This window comes from Triticum urartu, chromosome 7A, assembly GCF_056163025.1.
Source record: "Triticum urartu cultivar PI428250 chromosome 7A, HENAU_Tu73, whole genome shotgun sequence".
Taxonomy (NCBI): Eukaryota; Viridiplantae; Streptophyta; class Magnoliopsida; order Poales; family Poaceae; genus Triticum; species Triticum urartu.
The window spans coordinates 38,409,759-38,426,120 of record NC_141879.1 but is presented as its reverse complement, the minus strand read 5'-3'; the positions used below and the strand labels follow the sequence as shown (position 1 = coordinate 38,426,120).

General features: G+C 44.8%; 2 protein-coding genes across 2 annotated transcripts; one reads left to right on the top strand and one right to left on the bottom strand.

The window, feature by feature from the left end:
- Positions 1 to 390: 390 nt before the first annotated feature.
- Positions 391 to 10,133, bottom strand: LOC147957434 (uncharacterized). Its single transcript, XM_087536742.1, has 6 exons — positions 9,960 to 10,133; positions 8,018 to 8,110; positions 7,486 to 7,985; positions 865 to 933; positions 724 to 778; positions 391 to 526 (listed from the first exon to the last, which is right to left on the bottom strand). The coding sequence occupies exons 2-5, from the start codon at positions 8,040 to 8,042 to the stop codon at positions 755 to 757; spliced, it is 618 nt and encodes a 205-aa protein (XP_087392868.1). The 5' UTR covers positions 8,043 to 8,110; positions 9,960 to 10,133; the 3' UTR covers positions 391 to 526; positions 724 to 754.
- A 2,099-nt stretch (positions 10,134 to 12,232) lies between these two features.
- On the top strand, positions 12,233 to 15,080 carry LOC147957433 (uncharacterized). Its single transcript, XM_087536855.1, has 4 exons — positions 12,233 to 12,705; positions 12,859 to 13,048; positions 13,583 to 13,798; positions 14,624 to 15,080. The coding sequence occupies exons 1-4, from the start codon at positions 12,287 to 12,289 to the stop codon at positions 14,852 to 14,854; spliced, it is 1,056 nt and encodes a 351-aa protein (XP_087392981.1). The 5' UTR covers positions 12,233 to 12,286; the 3' UTR covers positions 14,855 to 15,080.
- Positions 15,081 to 16,362: the final 1,282 nt, after the last annotated feature.

Here is a 16,362-nt window from a genome sequence, read left to right as displayed (position 1 = left end):
ATCAATGGTGGCCTTTGTTGTGGTTGGGTCAATCCTTGCTCTCTGCTGCAAAAATATATAGAAGGTAAAAAGGTGTATGAATTTATTTGAGCTAGAAAACTATAAAAAAATGGAACCCCAACTGATGAAAAAAAAAGAAAAAGTAGTGATGTACCTTCTTTTTTCGTTCCAAAAGAGCTTCCCGTCGTTCTTTCCTTTGAGCACTCTTACTCAGTTGGCGGAAGGAAAAACAAAAAAATCCATTAGGTTGGGGGCAAGAAAAAAAAGGCAACAATTCATGCATTATCTATTTTGTAAACAATAAAAACAAGAAAAAAGAAAAGTGAATATTTATAGATAAAGTGATACACACCGAAGTCAGAACTTCTTCATACAGCAAACCCTCTGATGCTTCAGTGTCAGTGATCTCGACATCATAGCCTCTCTCTTCTAAATCAGTATCTTCAACACACTTATCTCTGCCTTCTTCATTTCTATCACTCCCAGGTTTCCCTCCTTCAACTTCAAAAACTGTACCTGTGTGCGGCTGTATTAAAAAAATGCATATGATACATTAGTGTTGCAAGTAACTTCTATCTCTTGGAACATACTCTAGGCCAAAAAATATAAACAGCAAATACAACACACATATGTTCCAGGTAACTTCCTTCTTTGCTCATGCTTACAGAAAAACAAAAGCAGTAGACATTGTAAGCATACAAAGGGTGGTTGCATTTAACATACCACATTGTTTAAGCAATCTCTTGTTAAGTCTTTAGACTCCTTCATATGATCCTGTCTGAAAAAAAATGATGATGAGATTCAAAAAAAACCATGCAAACAAGGGGTTAAATCAAAAACACAGAAAAAAGACCGAGTACATACAGTTTTAAGCTGTTGACCTAACCCTTCTTTCAAGGAGGACTCGGTTTTAGTTTCGATCCCGCGTTCAATCTACATGCAGGCATCCATCACACTACTGATAAAAAAAGAGGCACTAATCTATCTAAATATATATCGCAAAAGTGGATTAACACAGAAACAAAAAAGGAAGACAAAAATACCACTGGATACCCTCTCAAATTTTACTGTGGCAGTGAGCTAAGAAAAAAAGAAAAACTGCACAAAAATCATTCAATAAAGTTATGCATCAGAGAGTGTTGTGTCGATCTTGCATCTAAATTCAGATTAGGGGAAATCAAACACAAAGATTGAGATCATTTCAGTTAGTAGGGCGGGCTTGAGAAAAGATGCTGCTTAGTGAGATGCAGGAGGCCCAAGACAAAAAAATCCATATAAAAAGAATCTGGGAGTGTTTCTTTTACTAGTTACGAGTACATTAACAAATCCCAAACGTGCTTTGCTTTGGGCTTGCTTCATCTTAGCCGGCAGCTTTGGGATGATGATAGTTTCGATGTTGGCAATATTACGAGATGCCCTAATTAGCCGTGATGAATAGCGGCAATCTCCTATCTCCAGAGAGACAGAAGGTAGTTGACTAGAAAAAAGGGTAAAAACTATCAACTACAGTGGGATTAAAAAACACTTGTGAATGATGTTGTTTCCCTTCCTGCACTAGTCTCTGAAGATAACAAAATCACCAAAAGCCTCCAGGGATAATACAAAAATTTGATTAGAAGACATGTAACGTATCTTCAGAAACCAGCGAGAGAAAATGAAAAAGCATGTCTCACCCTCGACTTGAGTGATAGAACGGAGTCTGGCTAGAAACGGCCAGCAAATCAACTATGACATACTATCTCTTCAGTACAAAGACATTTTTAGAGTAAAATAGTACTATGTATAACCCCACACTGGCGCAGCCTGATGTATAACACCACACTGGCCCCAAAAAATCAATTATCTCAGTATGCCGAATGCCTCAGAAAAATTCAAACAAGCATTGGCAATGCTCGGTGCAAGCAGGCAACTGAGCAGACATCAGTAACAACTAAGTACGAGTACATCACAGCAGAATTCAAAAATAGTTACCTTCGAAAAAATACGAGGTCGAGCTAAAACAAAAGCACTAATTCGCTCCCCTCAGATTCGTGATTCGCCCCAATAAAATAGCAGAAAAAAATACTTGTAACTAGTGAGGATGGTTAATCCGTTCACATATTTCTACTTGTAACTAGTAAAAGGAAACACTCCCAGATTTCCTTATGGAAAATGTAAAACATCAATTGTCTATTTTTGGTAGTTCAGACAAACAAAACCAAAAACAGGCACTACAAATGCAACATTTCATGAGTTGGAGACAGGAAGCCAAAAAGCGGGACAGCTTTGGGAAAAATATATGTGGAAAAATTGATGTTGATATGATTAAGAGATGTTGTATTTAGTTGTGACGATCAGCAGCAAAATCTTCCTACCTCGAGAAGACACAGAAGGTAGCTAAAATCCATCAACTACAGTGTCTAAATAACTAACAGTTGCAGATCACTTGCACGGGAGTATTACAGCAAGGCTGACCACTTACAAGCATGTTGCTTAAGAAATTAAGACATATCTACTAACAATGAACTTGCATACTTCTAAAATTCACAACCACAGAATGTCTATTGACAGTGAACAGAATTAGACTGACGCTCTCATGGAGCACAGAAAAATTCAGACGCAGTCCTACCAAGTTCCCCATCCCGATGACCGGGCGCGGCGCTGGCTGGGGTGGCGCCGGAGAATGATGGAGAAGACGGACGCGCTGCCCCTTCCCCCTTCTCGTCGGGCAGCACCACCGGCACCCACCATCTGACGGACCACCACACCAGTTACCCATCCCGCTGCCCGAAAACACACCAAAAATCCCTCTTCCGGACTTGCAATTTCCTCTCGGAATCATGATTCTCAACAATTATGAACCCTAGACTACAGAAAAATTGACACCCGCAGCTCGGTTTCACCTCGATAGGGGAAAAGGGGTCGTAGCTCAGCTCACCTCATCAGCAGGGCATGAGGACTCTGGAGGGGCGCCCGGAACGCCGAGCATCTCCTCACGGGCGTCACCGAGCATCTCGTCGCCGTTCCGACCAAGCAAAAACAGTGTACTTGTGAAAAAAATGTTTGTAAAAGGACATGCAACTAGGCCCCATGTCTCTCGACGCCGCCCCCTTCGACAAAACAAAAGCCCCCCTAGTTGCTACCAATCTAGAAGACATGCAGTTGCGTGCCTACTATGGGACATGCAACTAGGTCCCATGTCTCTCGACGCCGCACCCTCCGACAAAACAAATCCCACCCGCTAGTTGCGAGCAAAACTAGAAGACATGTCATTGCACGCCTAGTGTGGTACATGCAACTGGTCCCCATGCCTCTCGACGCCGCCCCCTTCCGACAAAACAAAGACCCTCCCCCCAGTTGCAACCAAACTAGAAGACATGCAGTTGCGTGCCTAGTGTGGGACATGCAGTTGGCACCTCTCCCCATACAAACAAGAAATTGAAGTCGAGTTGCAACCAAGTTATAAGGCATGCAATTGCGACCAAGTTAGAAGACATGCAGTTTCGTGCCTCCTGTGGGACATGCAACTGGGCCCCATGTCTCTCGATGCCTGCCCATCCGACAAAACAAAGGGTCCCCGCCCCCGAGTTGCAACCAAGTTAAAAGACATGCAGTTGTGTTCCTAGTGTGGGACATGCAACTGGGCCCCATGCCTCTCGACCCCGCACCCCTTCGACAAAACAAAGACACCCCCCCAGTTGCGACCAAACTAGAAGACATGCAGTTGCGTGCCCATTGTGGGACATGCAAACTGGTGCCTCTCCGCATACAAACAAGAAATGGAAGTCGAGTTGCAACCAATTTATAAGGCATGCAGTTACGACCAAACTAAAAGACATGCACCTGCATGCCTAGTGTGGGACATGCAACTGGGCTAGATGCCTCTCGACGCCGCCCCCTCCAACAAAACAAAGGCCCCTCCCCAAGTTGCGACCAAACTAGAAGACATGTAGTTGCGTGCCCATTGTGGGACATGCAGCTGGAGCCTCTCCCCGTACAAACAAGAAATGAAAGTCGAGTTAAAACCAAGTTATAAGGTATGCAGTTGCGACCAAGTTAGCAGACATGTAGTTTCGTGCCTCCTGTGGGACATGCAACTGGGCCCCATGTCTCTCGATGTCAGTCCATCCAACAGAACAAAAGCACCCCCCCGAGTTGCGACCAAGTTAGAAGACATGCAGTTGCGTTCCTAGTGTGGGACATGCAACTGGGCCCCATGTCTCTCGATGCAGCCCCCTCCGATAAAACAAAGACCCCCCCGCAGTTGCGACCAAACTAGAAGGCATGCAACTGAGTGCCCATTGTGGGACATGCAGCTGGTGACTCTCCCCGTACAAACAAGAAATGGAAGTCGAGTTGCAACCAAGTTATAAGGCATGCAGTTGCAACCAAGTTAGACGACATGTAGTTCCGTGCCTCCAGTGGGACATGCAGCTAGGCCCCATGTCTCTCGATGCCGGCCCATCCGGAAAAACAAAAGCCCGCCCAAGTTGCGACCAAGTTAGTAGACATGCAGTTGCATTCCTAGTGTGGGACATGCAACTTGCCCGATCTCTCTCGGCGCTGCTCCCTCTGCCAAAACAAAGGCACCCCCTAGTTGCGGACAAACTAGAAGACATGCAGTTGCGTGCCTGGTGTGGGACATGCAACTGGGCCCCATGCCTCTCAATGCCGCCCACTTCCGACAAAACAATGACCCCACCCTCCAATTGCGACCAAACTAGAAGACATGTAGTTGCGTGCCCATTGTGGGACATGCAACTCGCGCCTCTCCATGTACAAACAAGAAATGGAAGTCGAGTTCCAACCAGGTTATAAGGCATGCAGTTACCAGTTGCTACCAAGTTAGAATACATGCAATGCCGTGCCTCCTGTGGGACATGCAGCTGGGCCCCATGTCTTTCGATGCCGGCCCATCCGACCAAAAAAAAGCCCCCCTCCCCCCCCGAGTTGCGACCAAGTTAGAAGACATGCAACTACGTTCCTAGTGTGGGACATGCAACTTGCCGGATCTCTCTCGACGCCACTCCCTCTGACAAAACAAAGGTCCCCCCTAGTTGCGGCCAAACTAGAAGACATGCAGTGGCGTGCCTGGTGTGGGACATGCAACTGGGCCCCATGTCTCTCGATGCCTGCCCATCCGACAAAACAAAGGGTCCCCCCCCCGAGTTGCAACCAAGTTAAAAGACATGCAGTTGTGTTCCTAGTGTGGGACATGCAACTGGGCCCCATGCCTCTCGACCCCGCACCCCTTCGACAAAACAAAGACACCCCCCCAGTTGCGACCAAACTAGAAGACATGCAGTTGCGTGCCCATTGTGGGACATGCAAACTGGTGCCTCTCCCCATACAAACAAGAAATGGAAGTCGAGTTGCAACCAATTTATAAGGCATGCAGTTACGACCAAACTAAAAGACATGCAGCTGCATGCCTAGTGTGGGACATGCAACTGGGCCCGATGCCTCTCGACGCCGCCCCCTCCAACAAAACAAAGGCCCCTCCCCCAGTTGCGACCAAACTAGAAGACATGTAGTTGCGTGCCCATTGTGGGACATGCAGCTGGTGCCTCTCCCCGTACAAACAAGAAATGAAAGTCGAGTTAAAACCAAGTTATAAGGTATGCAGTTGCGACCAAGTTAGCAGACATGTAGTTTCGTGCCTCCTGTGGGACATGCAACTGGGCCCCATGTCTCTCGATGTCAGTCCATCCAACAGAACAAAAGCACCCCCCCGAGTTGCGACCAAGTTAGAAGACATGCAGTTGCGTTCCTAGTGTGGGACATGCAACTGGGCCCCATGTCTCTCGACGCAGCCCCCTCCGACAAAACAAAGACCCCCCCAGTTGCGACCAAACTAGAAGGCATGCAACTGCGTGCCCATTGTGGGACATGCAGCTGGTGACTCTCCCCGTACAAACAAGAAATGGAAGTCGAGTTGCAACCAAGTTATAAGGCATGCAGTTGCAACCAAGTTAGAAGACATGTAGTTCCGTGCCTCCTGTGGGACATGCAGCTAGGCCCCATGTCTCTCGATGCCGGCCCATCCGGAAAAACAAAAGCCCGCCCGAGTTGCGACCAAGTTAGTAGACATGCAGTTGCGTTCCTAGTGTGGGACATGCAACTTGCCCGATCTCTCTCGGCGCTGCTCCCTCTGCCAAAACAAGGGCACCCCCTAGTTGCGGCCAAACTAGAAGACATGCAGTTGCGTGCCTGGTGTGGGACATGCAACTGGGCCCCATGCCTCTCAATGCGGCCCCCTTCCGACAAAACAATGACCCCACCCCCCAATTGCGACCAAACTAGAAGACATGTAGTTGCGTGCCCATTGCGGGACATGCAACTCGCGCCTCTCCATGTACAAACAAGAAATGGAAGTCGAGTTCCAACCAGGTTATAAGGCATGCAGTTACCAGTTGCTACCAAGTTAGAAGACATGCAATGCCGTGCCTCCTGTGGGACATGCAGCTGGGCCCCATGTCTTTCGATGCCGGCCCATCCGACCAAAAAAAAGCCCCCCCCCCCCCCGAGTTGCGACCAAGTTAGAAGACATGCAACTACGTTCCTAGTGTGGGACATGCAACTTGCCCGATCTCTCTCGACGCCACTCCCTCTGACAAAACAAAGGTCCCCCCTAGTTGCGGCCAAACTAGAAGACATGCAGTGGCGTGCCTGGTGTGGGACATGCAACTGGGCCCCATGCCTCTCGACGCCGCCCCCTTCCGACAAAACAAAGACTCCCCCCAGTTGCGACCAAACTAGAAGACATGAAGTTGCGTGCCCATTGTTGGACATGCAAACTGGTGCCTCTCCCCATACAAACAAGAAATGGAAGTCAGGTTGCAACCAATTTATAAGGCATGCAGTTGCGACCAAACTAAAAGACATGAAGTTGCATGCCTAGTGTGGGACATGCAAATGGGCCCCATGCCTCTCGACGCCGGCCCCTCCGACGAAACAAAGACCCCCCTAGTTGCGACCAAACTAGAAGACATGCAGTTGCTGCCAAACACAATGCGGCCATCATCAGCAGTTTTGTATGAGATTTTTTTTTAATCTCCCACCACCCACACAAATACCGACCAACCCCCTGTTCTTCAAACGGCGTGGCAGTAGCAACTTTCTTGGGTATTTTCTATGCATCATGGAAAAAAACACACAAAAAAGAGACAATTATGTGAGTGTTTTATCAAAACCATGAAACTTTCTTTGGTCTTTGAATCATTTCAAAGAAAAGGGTAAAAAAACAATTTAGATTTTTTACTTGAAAAGCATACTGGAAAAAAAAACTGAGCATGAATACATGTTCAAACATACTTGCAGATACTAAAAACTCCTGCAAAAAAAGTCTTATATTTTTAATTATGCAATTTCCAGCTCAGAAATCATATTACCCCGCCCCTTCTCTTTCCTAGGAATCAGATTTGCATTATGTGTTCAGATATATATACTTGTAGCATACCCATACAAAAGAACTAAAAGAGAAAAAAGGAAAAAAGAGATACATACCATCATGCCCAAACGAATGTCTGTCCTTGTGAGGCGGTGAAAGAAAGGAAACCCGATGAAATCATCACTGAGAGGCAGCGGCCCTTGTAGCTGAAAACCCTCTGTCTCATTAAGCAGAAGCACCATAGTGCGAACAATGCCTTCACCACCATCGCTTGAAGCTTCTCCATCCTCATCATCTGAATATGAATCTTCAATGGGATCACCCTCTTCCATAGGCTGTTCATCTTCGGAGCCGTTGCCCACCTGGATCACACAAATAGCTGCCCTAGGCGAAGGTTCATCCAGGAAGAACACCACCATCTGACCCTTCCCCAGCTTGTTGTCATCATAGAACTTCCTCCAACCTCTCCCATACATAGCGCTCTTTGTACGACCCTTGTAACACTTTACAGTGTATGTCCGTTGGTTTGCCACAAACATCACCCTATCTCCTGTCACATTGTTGAAACGGGCCCTTTCATTGCAAGGCACAACCTGATTTGAACACACACAAAAAACTAAAAAATACAAAAAGTTAGGAGTGAGTTACCCCTGCATTGTTGGACTCCTCCCATGCAAACATGCTGAAACCACTTCCCTTGCTCTCATAGTTGCAATGGTTGAAACAAACTCCACAAACCTCCTGTGCACATCCAAAAAGGAAGCAAAAAATAAAATAAATTAGAATGTATAACTCACTAAAAATAACAGTTTACAGTGCCATTTCTTTGTTCTCAGATATATATATATATATATATATATATATATATATATATATTTCACCATGTATTCATGCAGCTTTATGATTGTGAAAAAGCCCAAAAACTATGCTTACCAGATGGTACAACCAAAAAAATTACATATAAAAAATTACTTCTGCTGTAAAAGACTAGTGGTTCAGTTTTGGGAAAAGAGAGAACGAAAAGTATTGATGTACATGTGGTTACTATTACACTCTTCTGAAATAGGAAATACAAACAAAAAGAAGTTTTCAAATAGCTTCACACAGGGCCCATCAGGTTCCTGAAGTTAAATCCCTGCCCACCCAAATGACAAAATCTTGCTTTTAATACGTTTTTATGACTAAAATTAATTCACAGAATGATGCTAATCCAGGCTAAGATGTTTCATTTTTTGCCACTCGACAGATCAGAAAGTACTCCTGTGAGGTCATGAGTCTAAACTCTGAACTAAAAGTACCTACATAGAAATTGGTGGTGCTACTAGTACTACCTCCAGTAAAAAAATACAAAAAGGTACTAATCACTCTGTTATAGCTACTTGGCTTTACTGCTAGTTCTAATCAGTGCCACATAAGTAACTAGGTTGCCCTTGAAAAATCTAAAAAAAAAGAGAAAGACGGCACCACATACGCTGCTAGCAGATTTGAATCAATCAACTGATCGTTAGTTGACTATCTATGATAGATCCTAGCGGATTTGATCAAGCAAACTTGGTGCTAACTTTGAACATGCATATTTGGATCAGGTGCTCTAACACTGCACAAAAGTGAAAAGTGTACAAAGACATACAATGTTAGGCTCAAGTGCAACAAAAAATCAGCAAAAAATGCAATAAAAAAATACAAGAGGCTATGAAGATATAAAACAGCACTAGCAATATGCCTATACTAACTACCACTGGAAGTGACACTATGAACATAGAAAATGGTAAAATGAAACTATGGTTAGTAAGATGAACATACCAACAAGTCTGAAACTATATTCAGTCGTATGAACGTACCACTGCATGTTTGAAACTATGTTCAGCAAAACGAACATACCACTGAAAGTCTGAAACTATGTTATGTACCACTGAAATTCTAAATCTTAACTATGGACATGGCAATCATCTATCATGAAAATGTACAAAAAAGCTATGAAAGTCTGAAAGTCTGAAACTACTAGTCAACTGAAAGTACTAGTCACTGAAAGTCTGAAACTACTAGTCCACTGAAACTACTAGTCACTGAAAGTCTGAAACTACTAGTCCACTGAAACTACTAGTCACTGAAAATCCTTTATGAACGTATCACTGGAGTCTGAAACTACTGGTCAACTTCCTCCGGTGAAAAAAGATACATCATCCTCTACTTTCACTGGGAATGATTTTGCATTCTATTGACACACAAAAACAAAAATACAAAAATCTTAATGATAGAAACGCTATAAACAAAAACAAAAAATCATGTAGATTACTTTAATCAAACAAGTATCCATGAAAAAAGAAAAAGGGATCTACATTATATGCATACATGCAAACCCTACATATACCACTAAAATTCAGCATGCATCTTGATACACACGAACACAAAAGAAAAATGAAAAAAAAATCTAATAAAAATACAAGTGCTACACACTGGGGGGCGATTCTCAACTTGAAACTACTATGCCGTATTACTTGATACAAAAAAACCTACAGCCCCACTCAGATCTATTGGGGGTGCGTGCAAACAAAAAGAAAAAAACACAAGCAAAGCTTCTGGGACTCACTTGACCAGATGCACCGGCCATCCTTCTCTCTGTCTGGTAGTGCAGGAGCGGTCGGATCTGAAGGTCAAAGAACCCCTCCGGGAACACCAAGCACTTGTACAGATTTGGGAGAGGGAGAAAATGGAGAGAGTGGAAAGGATAGAGATGAAATGACTGCTCGCTCCCCTCCTCATAATTACCCCGGTGCCCGCTCCCCTTCCCTTCCAGCGGCCCGAGAAGAAAAAAAAAACAACGGAAGAAGCCCATCCCGAGACAAACTGCCCAGCCCACAAAATCACAAACGCTCGCCCGCGGCCAAGCTTCGACGTAAAAAAGGAAACGGGCCGGTCCGCGTCTTAGACAGGCCGAAAAAGGACACAAAAGCGACCAACGCGAATCTACAAGCAAGAAACAGATCGGACGGCTAACCAGTCGACTGAGACTTCGTGAAATCTCAGTCGACTGATTTTTAGCAGCGCCGTATCGGTAATGTTGTATTTTTGTTAACAGCTAGCACGTTAAAGCATCTTTTTTAGAAAAGGAAATATATTAATATCACATCTTCTACATCGACTAATGCATATAGCTATTCTTTATTGCAAGCACAAAGCTCCTTAGATGTATCTTAACCTTGGATCGATGTTACACAACAAGCCGTACTAAATGCCATTCTTATTAGGAACTACCTGTAGCAGTACAATTTCCGTAGTAATATAACCTCTCGTAATCAACCGCTTGATAGACGCACAATACCAGGTGAATGGTCCCAGTTGTGAAGATAAAGTTCCCTCAGCCACCTCGCTGTTGACACACTCAGCACACACGGGCACTGTAAGCTCTGAGTATGTTTGTCCCCTAGTCTCCTTTAATCAAAGATGGAGATCAAAGGGAGAGAAAGATATTTCTTCTACGCACGCTGGAGTCCGAATCGTCAAGAGCATATGCTGAGCAGTGCGTTCCTGTGCTCGCACACAGCCAATACACAAGCAGCCAGACACGCACAGAGGCACATGCATGCACGCGCACGCTGCACCGAGCACGCGAGCTGTCGCGCTTGTCCTCTCCTGCCGTGTTGCACGAGCACCTTTTACTTAGAGCACCAGTGACCAACCTCCAGCAGAGCTAAGCACGCCAAATGCATGTGTATTATTGAATCTTTCATGTGAATTTTTTATATGAATTCGTATTTCGAAACGTTGCAGTATCCCTGTCCAATTGATAACTATCATACACGCACTCTAAAATTAATGACCGCATGTATGTTACTATAAATTGACTATTTGCATGGTACAGTCTCTTGACCTACCGAGTTTTTCTTTCTCTGTGTTCTAGTAGACTTAGAGAGAGCAGAGAGGTAGAGAAGGCAACCAGAGAGATTTGAGAAAGAGCGTCTGTGCACGGAGCCGCCATTGTGCGTATAAAAAGAAGAGGAACACTGTATTGTCGGCAGAACGAGTTAGAACTCACCTACCGCGGCCTTGGATTCCAGAAATCACATGTAGAAATCAGCATGCCTAGTGCTGCCGTGTCTGCTGTAATAGACTGAAGCGGGAATCACGCAGTGCTTTAATCAGTGTCGTCTGCGTAGGAATTAGTACACAAGAGACCTTTGTGCCGAGGCAGCGCATGAACGTCCCAGTGCACAAGAGAGCTACCTGGTGCACTGCGTAGGAATCAGTAAGATACCCTAAGAAGGGTAGTTTGAGAACTCTCATATTTTATCGTAATCGTTTGTGGGCGGTTTGAAAGTCGCCATTAAAGATGTCCTAAGAAGTGTAGTTTGAAAACTCTCACATTACATTGCTTGGGAGGGTCTGGGCAACATATTTTATCATAACCTCTCTGGCCTCATGCAAAAGCGTTGAAGTGAAGTGTCTAAGTCAGCTGGTTTTTAAAGAGCAACTTGTACACGAATAGACTGTTGCAGCATATCCAAAAAGGGGGTAACTATGACCGACTGTCCATCACTCACACGTCCATACGCCGGCTCTCTGGTCTGCCATACGCAGCCACAGATGCTCGTGGCGCGCCTGCGCCGGCGCCGGAGTCCGACAACGACGTCCTGGACCAGTTTGCGATGAGGGCGTCGGCGGCCTCCCTGGGGCTGTAGACGTCCCACCACACATGGCGCTCCGGCGTGTCGCATGCCATCTCCTTGCTGACGCACCCCTCCGTCGCCCACAAGGGGCCCAGCCCGCAGCACGCCTCCCTCGTGTTTGAGCTAGCTTGCAGTTCCACCCGGGGCTATAAATAGGACTACGTACGCACCTGGTTTTATCAGCTTCCATAGAAAGACAACTTACACAAGTTGAGTCAAGTACCACGCCGCCACCACTAGCTAGCAAGCAATGGCCACACCCACCGATGAACCCACCATCACCATGGAGACCTGCGGCGACGTCTCCGACGACCCCACCATGGAGACCATCGGTGTCCTCTCCGATGTTCCCATTGTGAGCAAAAGCCTCCCTATAGGCGCCGTCTCCGCCAATTTCAAGGTCATTCGTGGCTTCGGTGGAATCGCGGAGAACGCCAAGGTGAACGTCGACAGGCTGTATCTGCGCCAGATCATGACGGGCTGGGACGCGAATCAGTCGGATGTGATAAAGCCCAATGCCGTAACTGGGCTAGGTAAAACTGCTGTGAACAACTGGGGGATCTATGACGGCCCTGGCCCCAAGGCGAAACTGGTTGCCAAAACGCACGGCATGCACACATTTGCCGGCAAATGGAGCAATTGGTTCACCCTGGTCTTTGTGGTCGAGAGGTACGTAGAGTAACTATTATTGTTTTGTTCCACGGTTTTTGTTTTACATGTAAGGCCAATAATACATGAGAGTCTACCGGGCATGAAACCACTGCTGAGAATGACCTAATTATTATCTAGGAGCAAAAACGATTATATATATTGTGCATGCAGGTTCGAAGCGTCCACTCTTCAGGTTATGGGAGCTAATGATGAGGATGAGGCAGATAATGAGTGGGCCATTGTAGGTGGGACCGGTGAATTCGCGATGGCTCGCGGTATCATCCAGAGAAGAGTATATAGTGTAACAGACAGTACATTAACACATGCGCTTACTATTGAATTCTTCTGCCGCATGAAGGAGGTAAACCTGTAATTAATTTCAGGTCGCCCTCTTTGCATCATATATTCTAGCTCATTGTTGAATTTCTTCTCGTTATCTGATCACTTTGCATTACATATGCAGTAAAATACTTATCATTTCTTTTCTGTTATTTCGAATCGAGCTCATTGTTGGAATATGTTATACACTGGGGACCCCTACTATCATGTCAGTCTCAATTACATAGCCTAGTAGTAGGTCTTGTAAAATCATATTTGGACGGCCATTTTTAGCCTGTAAATACAAACCCCACCAAGGGTCCATTTGTTGCTCCTAGTAGTATTTTTTTGTAAATACAAACCATGGTATTTTCTGTAAATACAAACCCTACCGTGAGACATAAAGAGACCTGGTCTCCCAACTCCCCCTGTAAAAGGGGTTGAGGGAGGAGAGGTTGAGGACTCTTCGTTTTTGCCCTATGACTCTGTTTGGCTCTCTTCTTTATTCCTTCACTCTCTCATTTTGTTGGGCTAAACCAACAATCATGAATCATGATGCATGGTCCTTCATATTCAGGTCGTCCCTGCACCTACAAAGAGAGGAACAGTTGGTGGAAATAAAGGCTCCCTGCTTTGGGAAATGGAAGGCAAATCCCAACGTCTAGAAAATGTAACAATCTACCATGTAGGTGCCGTTGAAGGGTTCCAATTTTCCTACGTTGATGAAGACGGGAAAATCCGCACCACTGGTACTTGGGGTCGAGTACATCTTGATCCTTTGCGCAAGACGGAAGTGAGTAGATTTCATATTTTACCATGCATGTGGGGTGTGGTTGTTTTGCAAATCATGTTAGTTTATGCCTGGCTTCAAACTAACCTAAACTTGGCATTGATTTACCGAAAATATTATCAAGCAGTAAGACTCCAAATATAGGTATATATATATAGTGTAATGAAAATATATATTACCTGCAAAATCGTACTCGCTACGTTTTTTACATGTCGTATTAGTTTTGTTATAAGTCAAACATTTGTATATTTGACTATATAGATTCATAACATATATAAGATTTTTCTTTTAGATTTACTTTGAAAATACTTTTATAGTATATAATTCATATATATGTTGCGAAACTATAAGGATGTTTCGAAAATCATTAGATGGTTATTAATGTTTGACTTAAAGCACTGCGACCTATGAAATAAAAGAACAGAGAGAGTACATATACTTGCTTATTTAGTAGTATGATATAATATAATATGTTTTTATATAAATTAAGATAGTTTGACCTAACATTATTTTAGAATTATATCTTTTTGGGAGGTATGGAGTTTGCAGCTATATATATCTTTTGTTCTGCCCATAGTTTTAAATAGCCGGCTATAGCCCCGCTATAGCCTTGCTACAGCCTTTTCAGCACGGTGCCGCTAAATGGTTTCATGTACAAACATCCCGCTATAGCCTACTATAGCCCGCTATAGCTCCGCTATAGCTGATTTTGAGGTCCGCCGCTATTTGGCATAGCCCGTTATTTAAAACATTGGTTCTGCCACCTAATTAATAAATACTTGATGATACATCGTTTTTCATCTTAACTAATTATGTGCTGTTTTACAGATAAAGTTTGGCCCATCAGAGTTTGTGAAAAAGATCAATGGGGCTCAGAGAGGCGGGGGCTGGCTATCAAAATTTGAGATCGTCACCACCCACAAAACGTATGGTCCTTTTGGAAGTGACATCGGCACTCCACATTTCAGCTATACCGTGCCGGAGGACGAGACCGTGGTGGGCTTCTTCGCAAACACTGATAACGTTTTCGTCACTTCAATTGGTGTTTACACCATCTAAATCATTCAGTATCCGACCCTGCTGCAGCCTGCAGCTACCTGCATGTTCCTTTTAATCATCAGGGTGTTTGATTTCTTCCCGTTTCCGCTGTTCCAGCAATAAGATGGCTAGCTAACAAGGGTGTGCCCCCCTTGTCTATGCCTATTGCATTGTGATCTTTCATAATCAAATCGCTCGTGTAACATCTTTCTTTTTCTCTTTCGCAATGTTCAATGATGTTTCCAGAGATTGTTTACTTCGGAATAAAACAGATAGTATTGATATGATAGTAAAGTAGAATGAGTAATCACGTTCATGTATTTCCATATCCATATAGCATCAGCCAATCCGCGTCTTCCCAAGCGTCCTTGTTGCTGTTTATTAGGTATGGTCGCCCTAACGGTGCTACGCCGTGTGCACCTCTATCACTGTATCACTGCTATTTATGGCGATTGACCCATGGTCTCGTGCTAGTCCACAGCCGCCCTGTTGCCAATACCCGCCAGTCCAGTTATGCTACACTTACATGCAGTTTCTAACAGACTTAGGCTTACGCAGAGGGGTGTCATTAAAAGATTGGATGGAATGGAGCCCCACCCCGGGATTTCAGGGGAGTGGGATGAATTAGTCGCCGCCACCTCCGTCCGTAGGTGTGTTTCCGTGAGTGATGCCCGCCAGTCTCATCTTACGGTTTCTGCTCCAACATTCAGCATCGTGTGTGTCCCACCGTAATAGAACTAGCCCAAAATATGCAGACACGCCAAGTGTCTCACTGTGCGTCTCCTGCACTAAGGTCGGGGCTTCTCTCTACAACTCCAGGCAGCTTCATCTTTCTCTTCTTCTACATGGCTACATCTATGCACGCTGTGTACCACAAGAGATATAGTAGCGCATTGACGTGTCTGGCACACTCAAATAGCTCATATATATATATATATATATAATATGAATTATTTTTAATTGCATTACATTTTAGCACACAACTCATAGTGTGGATATATAGCCTCGAGTGAGTACGTGACAACCTCACATGATTTTAGAATATGTACATGACACCTCTTGATCATGAGATAGCTTTTCTCTCTCTTTTATTAATAAATTTGGAAAAGCCCTTTGTCATACGCACGATCAAGCAAGGGCCCAGGAGGGCCGGCAGGGCGCCGTCAGTGCAGCTGCCGCCGACGTCAAGCTGTCTTATCGAGTCTTATTAGATTACGAAAGAGTTAAGAGATTGAGTTTGCTTTGTTAGGAAGGAGAATACAAATCCTATAAGGATATACGTGGTTGCTTAGAGGCTAAGTCTCCTAGGACTATAAATACAATGGGCCATGTAATTGTTCAATCTTTAAGAAAAAAAAAGTCGAAAGACTCTTGCCCCCCGCTCTCAAGCTCTCTCGCGCGCCGCCTCCTCTCTCTCTCCTCCCTTGCGCCGCCGCCCCTGCCCCGCAAACCCTATTACATTTGGTACTCGGAGCCACATTACGATCAACCACATGGAGGACCTCCACGCCGCCCTCGCCAGTTGGGAA